Consider the following 20,903-nt stretch of genomic DNA (forward strand, 5'->3'; position numbering starts at 1 on the left):
GACCTGAATGTTGACCGGAACTCAGTCTCCTTCACTTGAGACCAATGCACTGATTCTTGCGATGACTTCACTTTACCATTTTATCCCCTTCCCTTTGCAGGGGCACCAATTAATCCGTATGCTGAGGAGGAGCGGGACTGCACAAGAGGCCATGGAGATGGATAGAGATGGACAAATGGGCAGACTCTGAGAGCAGCAAGTGTGTGGGTGGCAGGAGACCTGCTTGTGTGGAATTTGTGCAAGACTGTGTGTGAGGCTGGATGGGAGAGGGGAACAGAAGAGTGACGTGAGGGTGCCTTTGTAAGCCTGTGTGAGATGGTGGCTATCTCCTATTCATAGCTTCCTGAAGCTTTCCTTTTTTATGTTCAGAAATTTCTTCCCTTCTGTTGTATCCTAAAGAATTTGACTAGGGCCTCCCTGGTGGTGCAGCAATTGAGCGCTGGGCCGCAAAGCTGCCCGCAGCCTCTGCAGCGCCAGTTCGATCCCTAGCGAGGGTCCCACATGGCACAACAGACCTCTCCTGCCGCACCCGCTGCTCCCCTCAGCAGTGTATTTCGTCAGTCTGCCTGTTCTGTTCCCTGCTGTGGCTCTGGTGAATTCTCTCACCCTCCCGTGCTTCTGACTGTGCCCAGTGCTTGTATAAATAAATAAATAAATCTTTAAAAAAAAAAAAAAAGAATTTGACTTTGTCCCTGGTTCTTGAGAGGGAGGCTAGGTCTTTGAAATTTCCCAAGTGATAGGAATGCCTTTCTTATTTATGAGCCCCTTGGATCACACCTGAGTTTATGTTGAGAGATGAGATGGTATGATGGGGCCTGGTCACCAGAAAGACCAACCACGTGATAGAGAGTTGGGACTTAGAGCCAGCCTGACCTTTAGGGAGGGAAGGAGAGCTGGTGATGTGGCAACTGTCCAATCATGACTGTTATATAATGACATCTCCATAAAAACTCTGAACACCAAAGCTCATGGAAGTTCCTGGTTGGTGAAAACATGGTGTGGTATTATGATTTGTAAGAAATATTTAGTTATTCAAATGACCAAAATATATTTTTCATACATATTTGGTCCTTATTCCTTATCCACAGTTTCTGGCTCACAGCTCCCTGAAACCTTGGAATTTCCTAGGTGTTCAGAATGATAAAGGTGTGCCTTTTTATGTTAATGAGGTAATTTTTTGGGACACTAAGTTGGAGTGAGAGAGTTGGACCTTCCAGTTTCACCCCAGACCTCCCAAAAGGAGGAGCTTCAGAGAGCTTCCTGGATTGTGAGCATGTGGAGATTTGGGGAGAAGGTGTGTGGAGAAGGCATGGAGGCTCCCTGCTCTTTGCCCGCACCTTTCCCTATGCATCTCTTCCATCTGGCTGTTCCTGTTTATCCTTAGCAATAAATTGGTGACCTAGTGAGTAAATGGGTTCCCTGAGTTCTGAGAATCACTAGCAAATGAATCAAATCTGAGGAGGGGACCTTGGGAATCTCTAATTTATGTAGCCAGTCAGTCGGAGGCCCAGGGTATATAGTCTGGGCTTGCTACTGACATCAGGTGGTCTTGGGAGACTGAGCCTTCATTCTGGTGAATTATTGAATCAGAGGGGGGTTGTGGGAACCTCCTGCAGTTGTAGCCAGTTGGTCATAGATGTAGTGGCCTAAAGATCCCACTTGTGACTGGCACTCATGTTTGGGGCAGGCTTGTTGAGGACTATGCCCATCTGACAGTTCTGAGTGGTCAGTGTCCAACTAGAATTGCGCACATCAGTCTTTTCATATCTTCCTCTCTACTTACTCATCCATGTTTAACCATTATCCATTTATTGATGTACGACATCACTTGAAACACCAGGAGGCCTCACAAACCCTTCTCAGATTCAATAATTCTCTATAATGAACTCACTTATTGATGTATCTATTCATGTATTTATCAGTGATGGTAATAATTAACATTTGATGTTTAAGTGCCATAACTGGTAAGTGGATGAATGGCTACATTAATAACTGGACAATGGTTAAACGTATGCTTCAGCCATATGCTTTATGCTAAATGCTTTAAATTCATTGTCTCATGACAAATCTGTAGAGTGCTATGAGAAATGTTTTTGTTTGTGCAGATACTTTTCTGTACTTTTAATGGTTCCCTTAGAAAACTTCTCCCCCACTTCATGTGGTCTTGGGTCTGTCAACCACCGTGCTCTGCTCAGAGAACCCTGTTCCCTGGCCACCGTAATGTAATGGGAAGCCAAGTATGTGTCACACATGCAGCTGATCAGAGCTTTTCTAGAGATGTTAGGAAAAATAATGCCACCCGGGCCTCCCCAGTGGCGCAGCGGTTGAGCGCTGGGTTGCAAAGCTGCCCGCAGCCTCTGCGGCGCCGGTTCGATCCCCGGCTGCTCCCCGGCCCCCGGAGGAGGGTCCCACATGGCGCGTAGACCTCTCCTGATGCCCGCTACTCCCCTCAGCAGTGTACTTCAGTCCTTCTGCCTACTCTGCTCTCTGCTCTGGCTCTGGTGAATTCTCTCACCCTCCCGTGCTTCTGACTGTACCCAGTGCTTGTATAAACAAACAAACAAACAAATAAATAAATAAATAAAATAATGCCACCCACTATAAAAATTTAGACTTAAGGCTGGTAGTGGCCATAATAGCAGATATGCTATTGTGAAGAGCCTGTCTGTAACAGGAATGAGGCCCCCACACAGAAAGAATTAGAAGTTAAGAGATAGAGATAACATCATTTAAACTCTTAGCAGGATTCAAGTAAACTAAATCTTAATGGAGCTTGTTCTGTTATATCACAAATTTATCTTTTTGCTTAAACTACTTTTAATTGGGTTTTTGTGATTTGCAACAGAAATAGTCCTGGATGATAATGCTGTAATATCCCATTTCATGGGTAAGGAACCTAGAACCCAGAAAAGTTAATTTTCCCAAGGTTTCCAGCTTATAAATGGCAGAACATTGGTATTTGGAGCAAAACTGATGTTCTAGCTATGTATGTCCATGCGTCCATCTATTCATCCATCCACCCATCCCATTCACTTAATTAGTTGCCCATCCTTTAATGCCAACGTACTGAAGGCGATAGATCTTGTCTCACTGGCTGAATCCAATTCTGAGGCTGGGTTTAGATCAGGCATTGGAAAACTTTTTCTGTAAAGGTCCAGACAATAAATATTTAAGGTTTTGCTGATCACACAGTCTCTGTAATGACCGTTCACTCAGCTTTGCTGTTGTAGCTCCAGAACTGTGTAAATGATTAAAGGTAAATGTTGTAGCTCCAGATAATGTGTAAATGATTAATCATGGCTGTATTGCAGCAAAACTTTATAAGAACAGGTGGCAGGCTAAATTTGGTTTTCGGACCATAGTTTGCCAATCCCTGCTCTGGATCAATGGGGAATAAATATGTGATCTGTTGTTAGAAGCCTGAGAATAGAGTGGAAACATGTATGTCTTGCACTTGTCATTACTAAGTAATAGAAATAACAGGTTGTTATACTCAAACTCTTCTGTCTGAATCTGACTTTATGACCTTGGACAGAATAGGCTCCCTCTGTTCCAAAAGTTTCCTCATCTGTTAAATAGGAATAATGTGTATCTAGTGAGGGCCAAATGTGTCTGACTGACAGTGAGCACTCAGTGAGAGTTAGGGCCATCTCATTTCCTCATTCACCACCTTCCTTTTATTACAAGTATCAGGAGGCCTCTTTAAATGTTTAAGAGTATCTCGGGATGCAGTGAAGACAGCTCAGCCTGGCTTGCTGAGTTTAGGAGTCCAGCTTCTAAGAATAAGCTTTAGCCTCTTACAAGCTTCAAATTTCTTATTTTAATAGCTCTGCCCCAACTTTTATCTACATTGTTCCAAACCTAAAACACTGTAGGGCTCAGCAAAACAAAGGGCTGTCTAGTTAACAGGCCCCTTAATGGAGGTCTGGAAGCACTTTAGCCATCCTCTTATTAAGTCCACCACCCAAGAGAGCACCTTATTCTCCAGATGAATTTTCTTTTTTCTTTTTAAAAGATTTTATTTATTTTTACATAGAACTGGGGTACAGGCCAGAGGTGGGGGGCAAGAGGATTCACCACAGACAAGTGGAGAGCAAACAGGCAGATCTACTGAAATACACTGCTGAGAGGAGCAGCAAGAGGAGGGCAAGACAGGAGAGGTCTGCTGTGCCATGTGGGTTGCTGCTCCCTGGCCAGGGATTGAACTCGTGCTGCAGTGGCTGGAGATAGCTTGACAACGCTTTAACCCCTGCACCACCAGGAAGCCCTGAATTTCCTTTTTTTTAAAAAAATATTTATTTTATTTTTATAAGAACTGGGGTACAGGCCAGATACACAGGAGGGTGAGAGGATTCACCAGAGACAGAGCGGGGAACAGAACAGGCAGACCGATGAAACACTCTGCTGAGGGGAGCAGTGGGCGAGACAGGAGAAGTCTGTTTGCCATGTGGGTTGCTCCGAGGCCGGTGGGGATTGAACTGGTGCTGCAGAGGCCGCTGACAGATTCACAGCTCTGTGCTCAATCGCCTGTGCCACTAGGGAGGCCCCTGAATTTTCAACCTATATTTCCCAAATACCCTTCTCTAGGACAACAGATTGTGTTTATGTGTGTTTGTATGCCATGACTGTGTGTGTTATGTATGTGTGCTGTCTGTGTCCTTAGGTCTGGACTATGATCCAGTGTCTATGATATGTCTTTGATGCATGAGTGATTATGTGATTGATTATATGTCTGCATGCATGTGTCCATATGGGTATGGACATATGCAGGTGGCACTTGCGTTTGTGTGTTCTGGCTCCTTGTTCATTCCATCCCTTTGTGACTCTCAACTTCGCAAGGCCGGCAGGGGGCATCCAGCCCCTGTGGAAAAGAGAATATGGGGTTCCTGGGCTGTGAAAGGGGGGAGTTCTAGCCTGAAGAAATGGGGGCTATCTGCTTCCAGGAAGGAGCTGGAAATGATCAAGAAACCGGATGACTCAGCCCCTGAAAGTCCCTGATCCTGGGAGGGGGTCTGCTTCATATCCCATTCTTCTCCAAACCCTGTGTCCAGATCCAGACTGTTCTCACCCAGCCAGAGGGCCAGAGCTTGGCTTTGTAGTCCCAAGTGTGGGTGGAACATTGCATAGGACTTCCGGAGGAGACAGGACATCAGGATGGGAGGGGGCCTCTTGAGCAATAGTACACCCTTTCCTGCCTCCTGCCCTCTGGAACTTGAAGTAATGCCACTGCCAGGGTTTCCCGAAAACCCTCTTTTCTTCATTCCCTGCAATTTGGACCACTCTGGGTCTTGGGGTTCCTGAACCTGGCTTGAGCTTGCTGAGGAGCAGCTCAGGTGACAAGGGGTTCGGATCTCAAAACTAAGGTGACCTATATAGCTGAAGATGTGGAGCCCTGCAGGGTCAGAGGAAGGTAGGGGAGGCTGCATGGAGGTGGGAGCTCTGCAAAATCTTGAGGATGGGTTAGAAGGGAGGTCTTTTCAGGCAGAATGCACAGCAAGCACAAGAGCTCAGCGGAAGCGCAGGGATTTGTGATTAATCCAGTGTGGGTGAGCTCGGAAGGATGACTGGTAAGAGGCCATGTGTAGGGGGACAGTGGAATGGGGGAGTTCTGGTCAGATCTACATTCCTGAGCTGAACCTTGTGGACCCCCCAGGAGCTGCCAGAGGAGGGAGGCTGAAGTCACAGCTGAGCTGTAGCAGTGGGGCTGCAAAAGAGGCACAGAATCCAGAAGCAGAGGTAGAAAGCCCACTACTTGGGGCCCAACTAGAGTAAGGGATGAACCAGGTAGAAGAGCCAGGGATGCCACACAGACCTGCCTGAAGTGCCAACTGCCTTTCTGGGATTTCCTCTTGGCTCTCACACAGGGTTTATTTCCAACCAAACTTTTGATTCCCAGCATCTCCCTTCAGACTTGTCTCCTCTAGTCATCCATCACAGGAAATGTCACAACCATCCAGGTGTCATCCTGGTTTTCCCCTTTTCCTCAGGCCCCAGGTATAATCTATCATCTCAACCCATTTTTCTGTTTCATAAAGTAGGCCTAGAACTCTCTTTTCCAACTGCCACCACCTGGGTCAGGCCAGCAGCTTTTCTCTCCTGGACTACTGGAAGCACCTGCTCACTTCCCATTTCCCTATACAATCCATTTTCTAGACATACAGGAGGATCTTAAACTGCTCATGAGAGGCCGCCCCTCTGATGAAATCTTTCACCACGCTCTCTTTTTTTGAAGATTTATTTATTAATGCACACAAGAACTGGGGTGTAAGCCAGAGGTGTAAGAGGTGAGAGGATTCACCAGAGTGGGGAGCATTATAGGTAGATTTGCTGAAATAGGCTACTAAAATAAACTCATGCTGCAGTGGCTGGCTGTAGCTTGATAGCGCTGTCTTTTAACCCCTGCACCACCAGGGCAGCCCAAAAATCTTTTACCACTCTTTTTTTTTTTTCTAATATTTGTTTATTTATACAAGAACTGGGATACAGGGCCTCCCCGGTGGCGCAGCGGTTGAGCGCTGGGTTGCAAAGCTGCCAGCGACCTCTGCAGTGCCGGTTCGATCCCCGGCTGCTCCCCAGCCACCAGAGGAGGGTCCCACATGGCGCGCAGACCTCTCCTGCCGCCCGCTGCTCCCCTCAGCAGTGTACTTCGGTCCTTCTGCCTGCTCTGCTCCCCGCTCTGGCTCTGGTGAATTCTCTCACCCTCCCGCGCTTCTGACTGTACCCAGTGCGTGTATAAACAAAACGAACGAACAAACAAATAAAAAAAAAATGCCTCTATAAAAAAAAAAAAAACCTATATAAAAAAAAAAAGAACTGGGATACAGGCCAGAGGCGTGGGAGGGTAAAATAATTCACCAGAGACAGAGCGGGGAGCGGAACAGGCAGAGGGACCAAGGGCACTGCTGAGGGGAGCAGTGGGTGAGGCAGGAGAGGGTGGGGAATCGAACCGGCGCTACAGAGGGTGCGGACAGCCTCACAGTGCTATGCTTAACCCACTGCACCACCGGGGAGGCCCTCTTTTACCACTCTTAATAAAAAACCCACACTCCTTTTTGTGACCTGCAAGGACTCAGGTCACGGTACCCCCAGTCTCCCTGTCCTGCCTCATCTGAACCGTCTTTTCTCTTCTCTGCCCACCATGCTCCAGCCATTCTCGCCTTTTCTCCTTGAATGACTGGCTTCTCTTTTGGGTGTTAGCTTAAATATCACACCTACCCAAAGAGTCCCTCCCTTGCTACCCCATTTTAAATGAAGACATGTCAGTGCCCTCTCCTCTTTTTTTTTTTTAATCTTTCTTAGTTCCTTTTATTGTGTCTTTCGTAACATTCGTTGTGAAATTATTTTACTTGTTTGTTGTAGCAGGCTTTTGTTGTTTTTGACTGACCAGCATTTGAATGTCCTTTTCACATAAATGCCCAATAGGCCAGACACTCACATTTTCAGTCTCTAGGGCAGCTAGGGAGGGGGCCTGTGGTCTAGTTTAGCCAGTCAGATACACCCTTGGGTCTACAAATTGGAGCTAATGACAATAGGGAAGTCATTTTGATAGTGGTGGTGGTAAAGGCGGTGGCAGTGCCAGTCTCTACCGCTCAGCCCTTTAATTCAACTGACTTAGTGGTGTTTGAAGTACCTGGCTGATTGCCATGCTGTACCAACTTGGTCAGCAGGTTGCTTACTCTTGCAGCATGCATACTCCAAGTCATAACCACCCTTTTCCTTGGTCCATAGCCATGGCCCATGGACATTTCCCTAGGACCATGGTCCCATAAGGCCATTTTGGAGTCAGTTTGTATGGTTCTGAATAATTTACTTGGGCTAGCTTGGGGTGGATCATTTGAGCATTAAAACTCTATTTGGGGGCCTCTCTGGTGGTGCAAGGGGTTAAGCACCGCACTATGAAGGATTCCACAGCCTATGCAGCACAAGTTTGATCCCTGGCCGGCCAGAGAGAAACCCACATGGCAAAGCAGACCTCTCCTGACTCGCCCGCTGCTCCCCTCAGCAGTGTGTTTCAGTCAGTCTGCCTGTTCTGTTCCCCACTCTGTCTCTGGTGAATGCTCTCACCCCTCACATCTCTGGCCTGTACCCCAGCTCTTGTATGCATAAATATATAAATCTTAAAAAAAAACAAACTCTATTCAGGGTGGTCTGAATAACAGTGGAGAAGAAACATTTTCTAGTGAGTAGATAATTTATTGTCTGTTTTTCCTGGGAGGGGAGTGGTTTCCTTGAATTGGGAGCAGAAACTAAAGGCAGTGGCAGTGCCAGTCTCTACTCAGCCCTTGAACTCAGCTGACTTAGTGGTGTTTGAAGTACCTGACTGATTGCCAAATTGTACCAATTTGGTCAGCAGGTTGCTTACACTTGCAGCATGCCTACTCCAAGTCAATATGTCTTGAGCTTCTCATGCCGCAGGGTGAAATGAGTTATTTCATCGGCATGGGAGGTTGATCCTGACTCTTGAGGGGGGAAATAAGGCTGCTGCTACCTAATGGGGTTGTGGAGGAGTGTGACGCCACCTAGGTAGTACCTGGATTACTTGGGCACCTACTAATAATTGCATGCCCAGTGGTCAAAGTAATGGAATAACACTAAACCTTACTCCGGCAGTACCATCACGAGCTAATATTCCTTGGGTCTCTTAGCTCTTATAAGATGTCAACAGTTGAAGTGCCTGTTGGAGGTAAAGGGAATAAGTCATAGAGGAAGTGTGGTCAACAGAATTCTGAGATTCTTGGATACATGCCCTGTGTAAACTTTTTCCTTTGAAGGGTTCCCTTTGACCTCCTGACCTGTAATTATGATGAGAACACTTGTGTGATTAGGTTATGCCATATGGCAAAGATGAAGGGACTTTGCATATGTAATTAGTGTTCCCAATCATTTAGTCAAAAGAGTGATTACCCTGGGTGGGCCTGACCTAATCAGGTGACCCCTTTAAAAACTAATATAGAGATAAGAAATAAGCAGCATCAGATGCTCTCATGTTGGTCTTTCAGAAGCAAACTGCCATGTTGAGAGGGCCATAGAGCAGGCAGAGTGGCAGGTAGCTCTAGGAATTGAGAGCCTTAGTCCAACCACTATCACCCAGTGAGTTTTGAAGAGCATAGCAAGTCTGAGATCAGATTGCAGCCCTGGCTGACATCCTAGTTCAGCTTGCTGAGACATTGAGAGAGGACCCAAGTCAACACAGACCTGGGCTGCTTATCTACAGAAAATGTGAGATAATAAAACTTGGTTATTTGAAGTCTCTAAATTTGGCGTGATTTGTCACAAATAGTAGAAAACTAGTATAAGAAGGAAATAATGAATGCTAGCTCAATCCCAGGACCAATTTCAAAACAGAAGACTAGACCTTTTATTCATATTTCTTTCCTAGTTGTGACATGTCTCTCTCTTTAACTGACTTTCATTTTCTTTAACCATGCTTTATTTTATCCTTGAACATAGGCTGTTGTAGTAGGTCCTGCTACTCACCAAGATCCTGATTTACTTCTTCTGGCAATCATTGCCTGTAGTTGGCATAGTCGTGTGATGCAGTGTGACCAATGTGTGCGGAGTGGCATGTGTCATTTGTGGATAGAAGTAGTTAAGCAAGGAAACTCTGTTTTCCCTGGCTGGAATGATCAAGGAAATGTGTTAAGATGAAGGAGCATGCCAGAAGATCAAGGCACCCTGGAATGTTCAGCTACCACATGGAGTACAGCTATGCTAGAGACCTGCCTATACCCAGAGCAGACTTGGTATGAATGATGAATAAAATTTTGTTGTGTTAAGCCTCTTAGATTGGGTGTTATTTGTTTTTGCAGCATAACCCAGCCTATCCTGACTAAGCAGGTGAGTTGGTTGTGATATTAGGTATTGCAGAATAGAGAGATGATATAACTAAACCAGAGGAGGCATGGACATTACGTCAAGATCTTGGATTTAGAATGGATTTTGCTATGAGATGTATTGTCTCCTCGGAATTTATATGTTGACGCTCTGACCTTTCATGTGACTGTATCTGGAGACAGTGCCTAAAGGAAGTGATTTAGTTTCAATGAGGTCATGAAGATAGAGCCATAATCTGGTAGAACTGTGGTTTTATAAGAAGAGGAAGAGAGACACCTTTCTTGGGCCTCCCTGGTGGCGCAAGGGGTTAAGACGCAACCTAAGAAGCTGTCTGCAGCCCTGCGGCACAAGTTCGATCCTTGGCCAGGGAGCTGCCCACATGGCACAGCAGACCTCTCCTATCTCTCCCACTGCTCTATTCAATGTGTTTCAGTCAGTCTGCCTGTTCTGTTCCCTACTCTGTCTCTGTTGAATCCTCTCACCCCCCACACCCCTGGCCTGTACCCCAGTTCTTGTATGCATAATAAAAAAATAAATCTTTTTAAAAAAAGATACCTTTCACTGCCATGGCAGTGTACTGTGAAAAGGCAGCCATGTGAAAATCAGGAAGAAAGTTCTCACCAGAGACTGACAATGCTGGCACCTTGATCTTGAACTTACAACTTCTAAAACTATGAGAAAAAAATTTCTGTTGGCCAAGCAATCTGGTCTGTGGTGTTTTATAATGGCAGCCCAATTGCTAAGGCTCTGAATAGTCTCCCTTTGGGGAGGAGTGAATTCTTTGTGTAAGAAAGGTGATATTGTTAGATGATACCCTAACATTTTAAAGATATCTAGGGTTTTGGGAAGGACTGTGTTGCCATTGAATAGCCATAGGGTGGGATATAGAAATATTTATCATTTTTTTCACTGTCCACACCCTTAATCCCTTTCTGTTTGTGGAATTTCCTATTAGTTTTAGTCACTGATAGCACTTGCTTTTCATTTTAGAATTCCCAGAGGTCACATACTAATTTTCCTAATTCCCTTTGAAGCTAGGATGTGGGCGTAAGACCCAGACTTAGCCAATCAAAAACAATGATGCTTTCCAGGGAATCTTTCCAAGGACTGTGAATCGGAAGCTAGTGGTGTTAAAGGGAGCAGTCAGCGGAGGTGATGGTCAGGGTGCTGGTGGAACTAGAGTCCATTTTGCAGGGCCATCTGTAGCTGTGATTCCAGAGGGGGAATCTGGCAGCCTGACCACCTAACATTTGTGGGCTTGTGGCAGCAATCCAAATGGAGGCCCATATAGCTTTTATCTAAATATTTAAAAGCTATCAAATTGTCAAATAAAAATATAACTATCTTCCTACCTTGAAAACCATACATTCAAAACAACTTGAAGGCCAGTTTAAATTTAGAATTCTTGTACTCCTTGAAATTCCACAATGGAAGGAGGTGGTGAGGGGAGAACAGAGAACCTGGCCTTGTCCCCCTTCTCTTGCTAACCTTTCCTCTTTCTACCCTCAGTCCATCCCACACGATGAAAGGGCTCTGTGCCTGGGGGTGGAAACCCCTACCACACCTATACAGGCTCATTCCACGTTCCCTGAAGTTAGATACCTCCCTGCAGTTAGATAACCGTAGTGTGCACATCACAGTCACGCAGTCCATCCCAGGAAGGGCAGGTCTGAGGAAGAGGACCTGATGGATACTGGAAGTTGCTTGGGGCCACTTGGGCAGGGAATTCTCTAGTTTTCAGCTTCTGAAACATGGTCTAGAAAGAATAGCATGAACTCCGGGTAGGCACACCCTGTAGCCCTTTGTATTCTTTGCCTTGTGTCCAGAGAGATGACTGGAGGAAAATCCTCTAAAACATGGAATGCTGGGCAGGGCCCCTAACAGATAATGTGACGCTTAGGGCTGCTGTAGTAGGGAGGTGCTGTTTACATAAACTACAGGGAACATGCTGTCCCTGAGTTGTGTAGCCTACCTGACAGGCTGGGGTGTTTCTGACTGTGATAGGATTTCCCAAGAGGAAGGGTGATCTGAAAGCTTTGGGGGAATCTTGACATTAATGGGGGTCCTGTCAGCAATGGAGATACCAGTAGATACTGGGATATCCTGTCAGGTTTCCTGAATTGATGGAGGGCTTGACAGTGTTGGGCCTTGGTAGGAAGGGCTGGCTTCTCTTGGGGGAAGATCTTTGAAATTATGGTGTGACAGGTATGAGGTGGTGACGTGACTGGGGTCTTGATGGTATTGGGTCCAGATCTCCAGGGAATGTGATTTTGAGACCCAGAGTCTTGGAGGGTCCCTATGGGGCAGTGTGGAAACTGCTGGATTAAAGCCATCCTACTTTAGCCTGGTGGGAGCCCAGGGCAGCTCCTATCTTCTACCTCAAGGTGAGAGCCAGAGGTCTGAGGGGAGAGCTGAGTAGTAAGGTCTGATTGCCCCTTCTACTCAGCTCCTCATAGTCCTCCTCCTGTTCTGCCCAGCCCTGTCCACTCAGGAGATGAAGTGGCCCTCAGAAGAGGGCCCAGAAGCGAATCCTACAGGAGTATGATCCTGCCCATACCAGAGTGAATAGTTCTGTCCTGCAGAGGTCCCAGAAGTGCCCCTTCCAGAAGTGTTGGACCCCTTGTCCTGTCCCTACACTAGCCCTGCTATTTGCCAATCCTGCCACTCCATTCCTCCTTTTCTCTTTTTTAAAAAATATTTATTGATTTATTTAAAAAGATTTATTTATTTATGTATACAAGAGCTGGAGTATAGGCCAGAGGTGCTGGGCGGGGAGGTGAGAGGATTCACCAGAAACGGAGTGAGGAGCAAAACAGGTGAATTTACTGAAATACACTGCTAAGGGGAGACAGGAGAGATCTGCTGCACCACATGTGGGTTAGTTCCCTGGCTGGGGATCGAACTCAGGACATAGCGGTGATAGTGCTGAGACTTAACCCCTATGATACCAGGGAGGCCCTGTCTTTTAACATCAGGAGGTCCCTATCTCTAGTACTCCCCTGGTGAGCACAGTGGTGGCTTAATCCCCTCCTCCACAGCTTGGGTCTTGGAAAAATTGGCCTGAGCAGACCTCTACACCTCCTATTTGAGGCTCTGTGGAAGCTGGCTCTCCTCTGCTTGTGTGGCTCCTGGGCCTGGAGGCCCTTTAGGGGGCATCTCTGTGTCTGGGTTCGAGCACCTGGGTCCTGCCTCAGGCCTTCAGTTTGTCCTCGCTCTTCCTAGCAAGCCGAGCCTTTCCACCCCAACTGGACACTCTAGCCCACAGCCCTCAGCTCAAATATGGGGGTGAGAGAGACTTGGGCTGCAGTCTCAGGTCTTCTGTTCACTAGTTGAGTGTAGTTGGGAGGTCTCCTCATATACAACGTGACTAGCTATCCCCACCGCATGGGGTTGTTCGAGGATGTGAGGATATTATGCACACGAAGGACTCAGCTTTGCGCCTAGCACATGGTAGCTCTGCAGAGGAATGGTTTTCCCTCTCTCCCTCACTTGGCCCTGTTGTGTTATTCCCCATTATTATATAGGAAGTGGGTCAACTCGGAAAAGTGGCGTGTGTAGTAGCTAAGAGAACAGAGTCTGCAGCCAAGCTCTACCACATTATTAGTTTTCAGACGTGGGCCAGTTACTTAACGGCTGCATTTCGGTTTCCTTGGTTGTAACTTAAGAACAGTACTAGCCCTCAAAGCAGTTCTCCGCATCTTACCAACACTGGCGTTGAGTTGGTGGGTATACAGAGCCTTATGTTCCCAGGCGAAGTCTTAGGGGCCATGGGAGAAACTCTCTGACCAATGAAGTGACTGCTGATCTTAGAGGGGCTCTTGGAGGAAACTCCCCACTTGGGAAGTTTGTGCTCCTTTGTGAGGCTGTTAGTTCCAAAGTTTTCTGGCTGTTTCTGAGTTTCCCGGAGGCTGCAGAAGGGGGGCCCGGGGTAGGGGCTTACCGAGAAATCAAACACAAGATGATGAAAATTTGATCAAAACCGTATGGGGCTGGCTTGGAGCAGACAGTTACCCATGCACTGAGACTGTCTTGAGAACTGGATGTGTGCCAGGTGTGAGTGGTGGCGGCTGGGGCATGGTAGGAAAGGGCCATGATCAATTCCAGTTTTTATTAATCAAATGGATGCTGGGGCTTGTTCCATGCCAGTTCTTGTGCTGGGCAATGTTCTCAATGGACATGGATAAGGCCTAATCTTTTCCCCTGGGAACTCTATTAATGGACAAGACAGGGAGCTCTTTGTCCACCACACAGGTGGACAACAAGGCTGGGAGCTTCCTGAGCAGGGATATCAGATCCTTCTAGGTAGATGTTGGCTGCTAGACCCATAGGTCTTCAGGGTGGGGAACTACACCCCAAAGCCCAGGGGGAAGTATCATCCACTTCTTTGATCTGTAGCAGGTATCATGTGCCCTGAGAAGGTGTATACCTGGAGGCAGGTAGCAAGGACCCTGTATTCTTGTTGGGGAGCTGGGAATTCCTACTACCCTTAGAGAGCAGGAGAACTCATCATTTTCTGGTAGGTAGGCAGGCTGCTGGCCCACCAGGATGCAGGATAAACAGATTCAACACTTGGCAGCAAGTCATCATGGGACAGAGAGCAGGTGTTGGTTAGATGGAGTCACAGTGGTGAGAATGCCTGGGTGGAATGGGATAATTCACAGATGGCAGGGCTAAGCCTTTATATATCTTGTAGGGAGATAAGACCCAGTGCCCAGAAGGTTCAGAGGGCTTGGGGTAGGAAAAAGAGGGAGGGAGAAGCAGGGGAGGGCAGGCACTGACTGGAGGAGTGTGGAGGTAGAGGCTCTGGGGTGTACCCCTGCAGGCTTGCTTCTTGCTTCCTCAAAATATTTGTTATTCTCCATACCTCCAGGATCTAGCAGGAGGCTGTTCATGCATCTTCATTAGCTCCTGGATTATATTCTCTTGACCCAAGCCTCACTTTCCCCACTGTATCCAGAGTGTCACTCCCAAGGCCTCAGGAAAGGAAAAAGAAAACATTTCTGATTTTCGTCTGAGACTCAAAGATTCAGGACTCAAGTCTTTTTTTTTTTTTAAAGATTTATTTTTTTAATTTATGCATACTTATGCATATAAGAACTGGGGTGCACTAAAGATGGAGCTTCTATATGATCCAGCAATTCCATTCTTAGGTATTTACCCAAAGGACACAGAAACATTAATTCCAAAGGGCACCTGCACCCCTATGTTTATAGCAGCACTATTTACAATAGCTAAGCTTTGGAAACAACCCAAATGCCCCAAAATAGATGACTGGATCAAGAAGATGTGGTACATATATACCATGGAATATTACTCAGCAGTCAAAAAAGATAAACTCATGCAATTTGCAGCAACATGGATGGAGCTGGAAGGGATCATGCTCAGCAAAATAAGGCAGAAAGAAAAAGAAAAATACCAGATGGTCTCACTCATAGCAGGAATTTAGAAAACCTAAATAAGGGACCAGGAAAAAGACTAATTATAATAAAGTAAAAATCAAAATCAACAAGCAACTATAAACCAGAGACACACTATGAGGTGGGGAGGAGGGAGTAAGATCAAAATAAGGGGGGGATGGGAATTGTATGGGGACTATAACCAAGATGAAAATGCACACATTGTGCAGAAATGAAAAATGATGTAAAAAATAAAAAAATAAAAAGAACTGGGGTATAGGCCAGAGGTGCAGAGGGTGATAAGATTCACTAGAGACAGAGTGGGAAACTGAACAGGAGGATTGACTAAAATACACTGTTGAGGGGAGCAGCAGATAAGACAGGAGAGGTCTGCTGCGCCATATGTGGGTCAGCTCTCTGGCCGGGATCGAAATCAGGCCACAGCAGTAATGGAGTGATAGTGCTGAGACTTAACCCCTACGCCACCAGGGAGGTCCCTGAGGGACTCTTGAAAATTAACCTCCTGGGCCTCCCTGGTGGAGCAAGGGGTTAGGACACAACCTGTGAAGCTGTCCACAGCCTCTGCAGCATGAGTTCGATCCCCAGCCACCGGCCAGGGAGCAACCCACATGGCACAGCAAACCTCTCCTGTCTCGCCTGCTGCTCCCCTCAGCAGTGTATTTAGGTCAGTCTGCCTGTTCTGTTCCCCACTCTGTCTCTGGTGAATCCTCTCCCCGCCCCCGCCTCCCGCCTGTGCCTCTGGCCTGTACCCCAGTTCTTGTATGCATAAATAAATAAATTAAAAAAAAATTAACCTCCTACCTCCTCCTAACAGACAGGGGAACCAAGACCTTGGAATGGGGAGAGTGGAAGGGACTTGCCTGGAGTCACACAAGGAAAGTCAGAAACAAGACCTGGGGGGCTGGGGGCTGGACAATGAATCCAGGACCTCTACCCCCAGTTGGGGGTGAAATGTCCCAGTCCTCTGTTCTAGTAGCACTTTCTTCAGGGCTTTTAACCTCCCCTTCCCTTTTCTATGTGTCCTCCTGAGAGTCCAGATGATTGGTTTGTGTCTAGTTCTGGCTCAAGCTGACCTCCACTTGGCACCACTGGGAACTGAGAGGAATCTGATGCAATGTGCCCTTCTCACACCTGTGTTTGTCCTCTGCTCGCTGGGGTGCAGTGTGCAGGGTCTGCAGGGTGTCAACTGCTGGGGCCTGTGGGCCTCCATGGTTGGTTGACTTGATGGATGGATTAATGGCTGGGTGGGTAGGTGGTGGGTGGGTGAGTGGATGGATGGATGGAAGTCTAATGGATGCAGAGACAGCTAGATGGATGGATGGGTGAATGCATGAACGGATGGGTAATTTCCCCTGGGTAGCCAAGCCAAGCTTCCTAGCCATGAATGTTGCGCTTGTAAACTATTCCCATCCTTCCCACGCCTTGTGATTCCAGACATGGGATGTCTGAGGTTTTGAATACCTACTTCTGGGAGCAGAGGGGAGCAAGAGGCTGCCATGCCTCAGTTCAGCGAGGAGGGGTTGGCACAACCCCCTCACCATGTCCCCCTTCCCAGGGAAGCTGCACAGGCTTGCACAGACCTGGTTTTGTTATCAGATTAGGCACATCTGGTATGAGGCCCTTCTTTCTAAGTAAGGATACTCACAGCCTGGTGTCCTAGCTGCCAGCCAACACCAGCAGCATAGATTTGTTGTTCCCAAAAGCAACCCTAAGAGGCTGCAGTTGAGAAGTCCCTTGCCCCAAGGGACTTCTCAACTCCAGAGAAGTTCACTCCTCCCAGGGCAGCTCTGCAGGGTACTCAGTGAATCACAGGGCTTTCCCCCATCCCATAGTTTTTATTTTTAAAAGATTTATTTATTTATGCATACAAGAGCTGGGGTACAGGCCAGAGGTGTGGGGCGTGAGAGGATTCACCAGAGACAGAGTGGGGAGCAGAACAGGCAGACTGACTGAAATACACTGCCGAGGGGTGCAGCGGGTGAGACAGGAGAGGCCTGCTGCGCCATGTGGGTTGCTCCTTGGCCGGCCGGGAATCAAACTCATGCTGCAGAGGCTGCGGATTGCTTCATAGTGTGGTGCTTAACCCCTTGCGCCACCAGTGACCCCCGCCCCCCATAGTGATTTTTAATCTCCCCCTTTCTCTATGACTCTCCTGGCCAGGGAGACCTTGGTCCTGGGCCTATGTCTCCTGGCTGCTCCTTCTTCCACCCTCTGGGCTCTCTCCCATCTCTGACCTCTGGTTCCCAAATCTGTCAGTATCCCTGAGAAACAAGGCTCCAGGACTGCTCACATGGGACTGGACCTGGACCAGACTGACTGAGCCAGAGGACAGAGCTGACCTGCAGGTCAGATTCTGTGTGGATAGATAGACCTTCATCCCTGCTGCCAAGCCTTTCCTCACATATTTATTCATTCTCAAGACAAATATTTACTGAGCAACTACCTTATGCCAGTAAGTGTGCTGGACACTAGGAAGAGAGCGAAAGCCAAAATAGACATGAGCCATGTCCACAGACAGTACAAACAAGCAATCATAGCTCGGTGTGAAGCTGCCAAGGGTCCCTGGGAGCTTGGAATGAGGGAGGCTACCTAACCGGGCCTGGAGTCAGGGACGGCTTCCTCGAGGGAGACCTGTCTAGATCCTGGTGAGAAGCCACGTGGAGAACTGTTCCAGACAGAGGGAGCAGCATGGATGATGGATGGCTACTTTCCCCATGTCATTAGAAGTGAGTGGCTTGTCCCTCCCCCAGCCATGAGAGTGGGTTCACAACTACCTTCCCCCCAGTGACACCTGATCCCCAAGACATCTGGATGCTTGAACACCTGCCCTGGGGAGAAAATCTGAGAGGCATGAGAGAGTTTGGCTTATTCAGGGAACTGTCACTGAACCATGGAGCATGACAGGACTCTGAGGAGACAGCAGGCAGGGCCCTGACTGTGGGGGCTGGAGGAGAGAACACTGTTAGGCGGAGGTAGGTGAGGAGGTTGCTCAGGCTACAGGGTGGAAAATATATCCTGCCATTCCATCCCCCCTTCCTCCCCCAGTCCTCCCGGACAAACATCACGCACACAGCACTCAGATCTGTGGGGAGTGGCCTTTATTGGAAGCATTGCAGTCTGGGCAGCGAGAAGCCGTGCTGCTTCTGTGTTCATGCCGCACTGACTCCGCTGGCTCACGCCTGCACGGAGCAGCTGGAGGGCCAGTTCCTCCCTTCGGGCCCTTGGCTCTTCAGGGCCGTGGTGAGGCACATCCCTTCACTCAGACACAGGGCTCCTTCTGGGATGGTCTTGGGTTAACTGCTGTGGTGCTTGTTCTGGGGGAGAAAGGTCAGGCAAGGTCATGGGCTGGGGTCTTGGGCAGGTCTCAGAGAGAGGAAGAGGAGCTGGGAGGTCAGACTTGCCTTGGCAGAGTTCTTCTGCAGTCTCCGGATGATGCGGTTCACCCAGGGCTGGTCTGGGGGTGCACAGAGCTGACGACCTCTCAGTGTGGTGAACCTGGAGCCAGAGACAGAGAGAATGGAGTGTTGGAACCCGGCTTGCTGGGCAGAGGCTGGGGTCCATATCTGGGAGCCTGTTTCAGGGAATTCGCTGAAGGGGTTGGACTTGGCAGGAAGAGAGAGAGCAGGTGGGGGTATCGCCAGGGGCTGAGCCGGGAGAGGAGGTAGATGGGCTGCTCCCCATAACTCACACCACAGCAGGCACTCTGCAGCCATCCTTGATGAGCAGGTGGCGGAAGGCACGCACAATGTACCCAGGGATGGGGCGCTGCGTCACAGACAGGCAACAGTCTTCCGCATCGTTGGCCCCACCCAGAGCTGGGGTAGGGAAGCGAAAGAAGGTAGGATGAGCACAGGGGCCCTGGGAGGGGAAGCCCTAACTGGGATTAAGGACAACTCTGTGTGTGTGTGTGTGTGTAGGCTGCCACACCGGTGTGCACTAATGTGGCCCTGCTGGTTGCCAAATGTATTGAGGTCTTTTTAAGCCTTTTGGTAAAGGGTCACTGCTCTGAGCACCACATAGGTCTCCCTGCTGCCACAATAACCCCAACTTCTCTCCCCAGAGCTCTCAACTTCCCCACAAGTGAAGAGTTAATGCTGGTCACAGCATTGGTGTGGGAGGGTGGGGGTGGAGGTTAGGCCCAGGCCCAGGAGACAGGTGTTTAAGGCCTTATGACGCAGTAAATATTTTGATGCCTAGTCTTAGTGTCTCCCATTTCCCCACCCCTCAAACAAATATATGTTGTTCTCTCCTTCTGCCTGGGAATCTGAAGCAGCAGGAGAGAGAGCCTGCAGAGAGAAGGACAGCCATAGCCCCTGGGACACAACAAAAGACAGACACATGGGAATCCAGGGGCCCAGATACACCTACACTCATAGGGCCCAGGGAACCCCCTGTTCACCAAAACATGAAGCCCTAACTCAGTGTCACATCCAGTGCTAGGTAGTCTGAGATCTAGAACCCCATCCCTCTCCCCCACACTGCCCCCCCAGCGTCCCCTCAGCCTTACCAGGGGAGGGCCCAAGAGCCAGCAGACTAAGGGCCAGCAGTGCGGCTGTATGGGGCGCCATGGAGCGTGAGCAGAGCAGGTGGACAGCAGCGGGTGAGGATGAGCTTCCTGAGGATGGCGGGATCTCAGGCGTGTGCAGTGGCAGGTGCGAGGCTGAGACTGGGAGGGAGAGGAAGCACTGGGGAGCGCACGGCTGTCCTTGCAGCAGAGAGGGGACCTGCGGATGTAAGTGTGAAAGGCTGTGTGAGCCTTCAGGCTGCGACTGCCTCTTATTTATAGCCCAGAACTTTTGCTTTCTCTGTTGAGAAATCCCCCTCTGTGGATTCCCCTTTGCCCCCCTTTCTGATGGAACCTGACCCAGCCCTCCCTCTCCCCCTTCAATTGCTTCCCCCCTCTTTGCTTTCTTTGGCTTTGGCTCTGAGAACCTAAGCAGTTTGCAGCATGGCCGAGACTCACGAAGAGTCTGGTGCTGTCAGCTTCAGAGAAAGGAGCTGCACCTCCCTGGTGGCCTTTGCATTACCCGCCATAGGGCTGGCTTTCAGAGGTGATGGTGGGATTGAGGGGCCGGTGAGGAGTGTGCCCCCTTCCCTAGATTCATCATGCCTGTCATTACTTTCTCTCTGGTGCTGCTGGGGGTGAAAAAGGTTCCCTGGTGCCCTGAGAAGATGTGTGGAGCCTGAGGTAGCCCTTCACCCTAAGATATGCAGTGCCCGCCCATCCATCATCTGGAAACTAGTGTCCTGGCTCAGTCATCTCTGCTCCTGCCTCTAGTTACCATATTCATACGTCCAGCACCTAGAACAGCTGCAGGGAGCCCCCTTCATTTTCCCCTTCTTCTTGATCCTGGAAACCAAAAGGGGATTTCTAAGGAGAGGGGTTGGCCAGCTCATAATCAGACAAATCCCCAAATTTCAAGGAATTGACAAATGGGGGAGGGGACAAGTGATTTCCCATCTTTATGAGATAGACCAGAGATAGACCAGAAGAGGTCTCAAAAGAGACGTTAATCTGTGGGGCACCCCTGCTACCACCCCTTCTGTTGGATGGGGTTGTGTATATGTGGTGTGTTTCCCTCCTAAGTTTCTGATTTATCTTTCTTTCTAACCATTAACGATAGAAAGAATAACACTATCTCTGATCGTTTA

At 48.5% G+C, this 20,903-nt stretch overlaps 1 protein-coding gene across 1 annotated transcript; it reads right to left on the bottom strand.

Moving 5' to 3' along the window:
• Nucleotides 1-18,544: 18,544 nt before the first annotated feature.
• On the bottom strand, nt 18,545-19,819 carry CCL19 (C-C motif chemokine ligand 19). Its single transcript, XM_037493138.1, has 4 exons — nt 19,759-19,819; nt 18,940-19,066; nt 18,653-18,746; nt 18,545-18,565 (listed from the first exon to the last, which is right to left on the bottom strand). The coding sequence occupies exons 1-4, from the start codon at nt 19,817-19,819 to the stop codon at nt 18,545-18,547; spliced, it is 303 nt and encodes a 100-aa protein (XP_037349035.1).
• Between the last annotated feature and the right edge of the window lie 1,084 nt (nt 19,820-20,903).

Source organism: Talpa occidentalis, unplaced genomic scaffold (assembly GCF_014898055.3).
Source record: "Talpa occidentalis isolate TD23 unplaced genomic scaffold, MPIMG_talOcc4v2.1 talOcc4.7, whole genome shotgun sequence".
In the NCBI taxonomy this organism is placed as follows: domain Eukaryota; kingdom Metazoa; phylum Chordata; class Mammalia; order Eulipotyphla; family Talpidae; genus Talpa; species Talpa occidentalis.

What these genes read in the sequence shown, in the direction of transcription:
- CCL19 (XM_037493138.1), bottom strand. Translation starts at nt 19,819, where the DNA reads ATGGCGCCCCATACAGCCGCACTGCTGGCCCTTAGTCTGCTGGCTCTT. An exon ending in GGCTCTTGGGCCCTCCCCTG is followed by an intron (nt 19,067 to 19,758) that starts GTAAGGCTGAGG and finishes TCCCTACCCCAG; the next exon opens with CTCTGGGTGGGGCCAACGAT. An exon ending in TGCAGAAGAACTCTGCCAAG is followed by an intron (nt 18,566 to 18,652) that starts GCAAGTCTGACC and finishes TTTCTCCCCCAG; the next exon opens with AACAAGCACCACAGCAGTTA.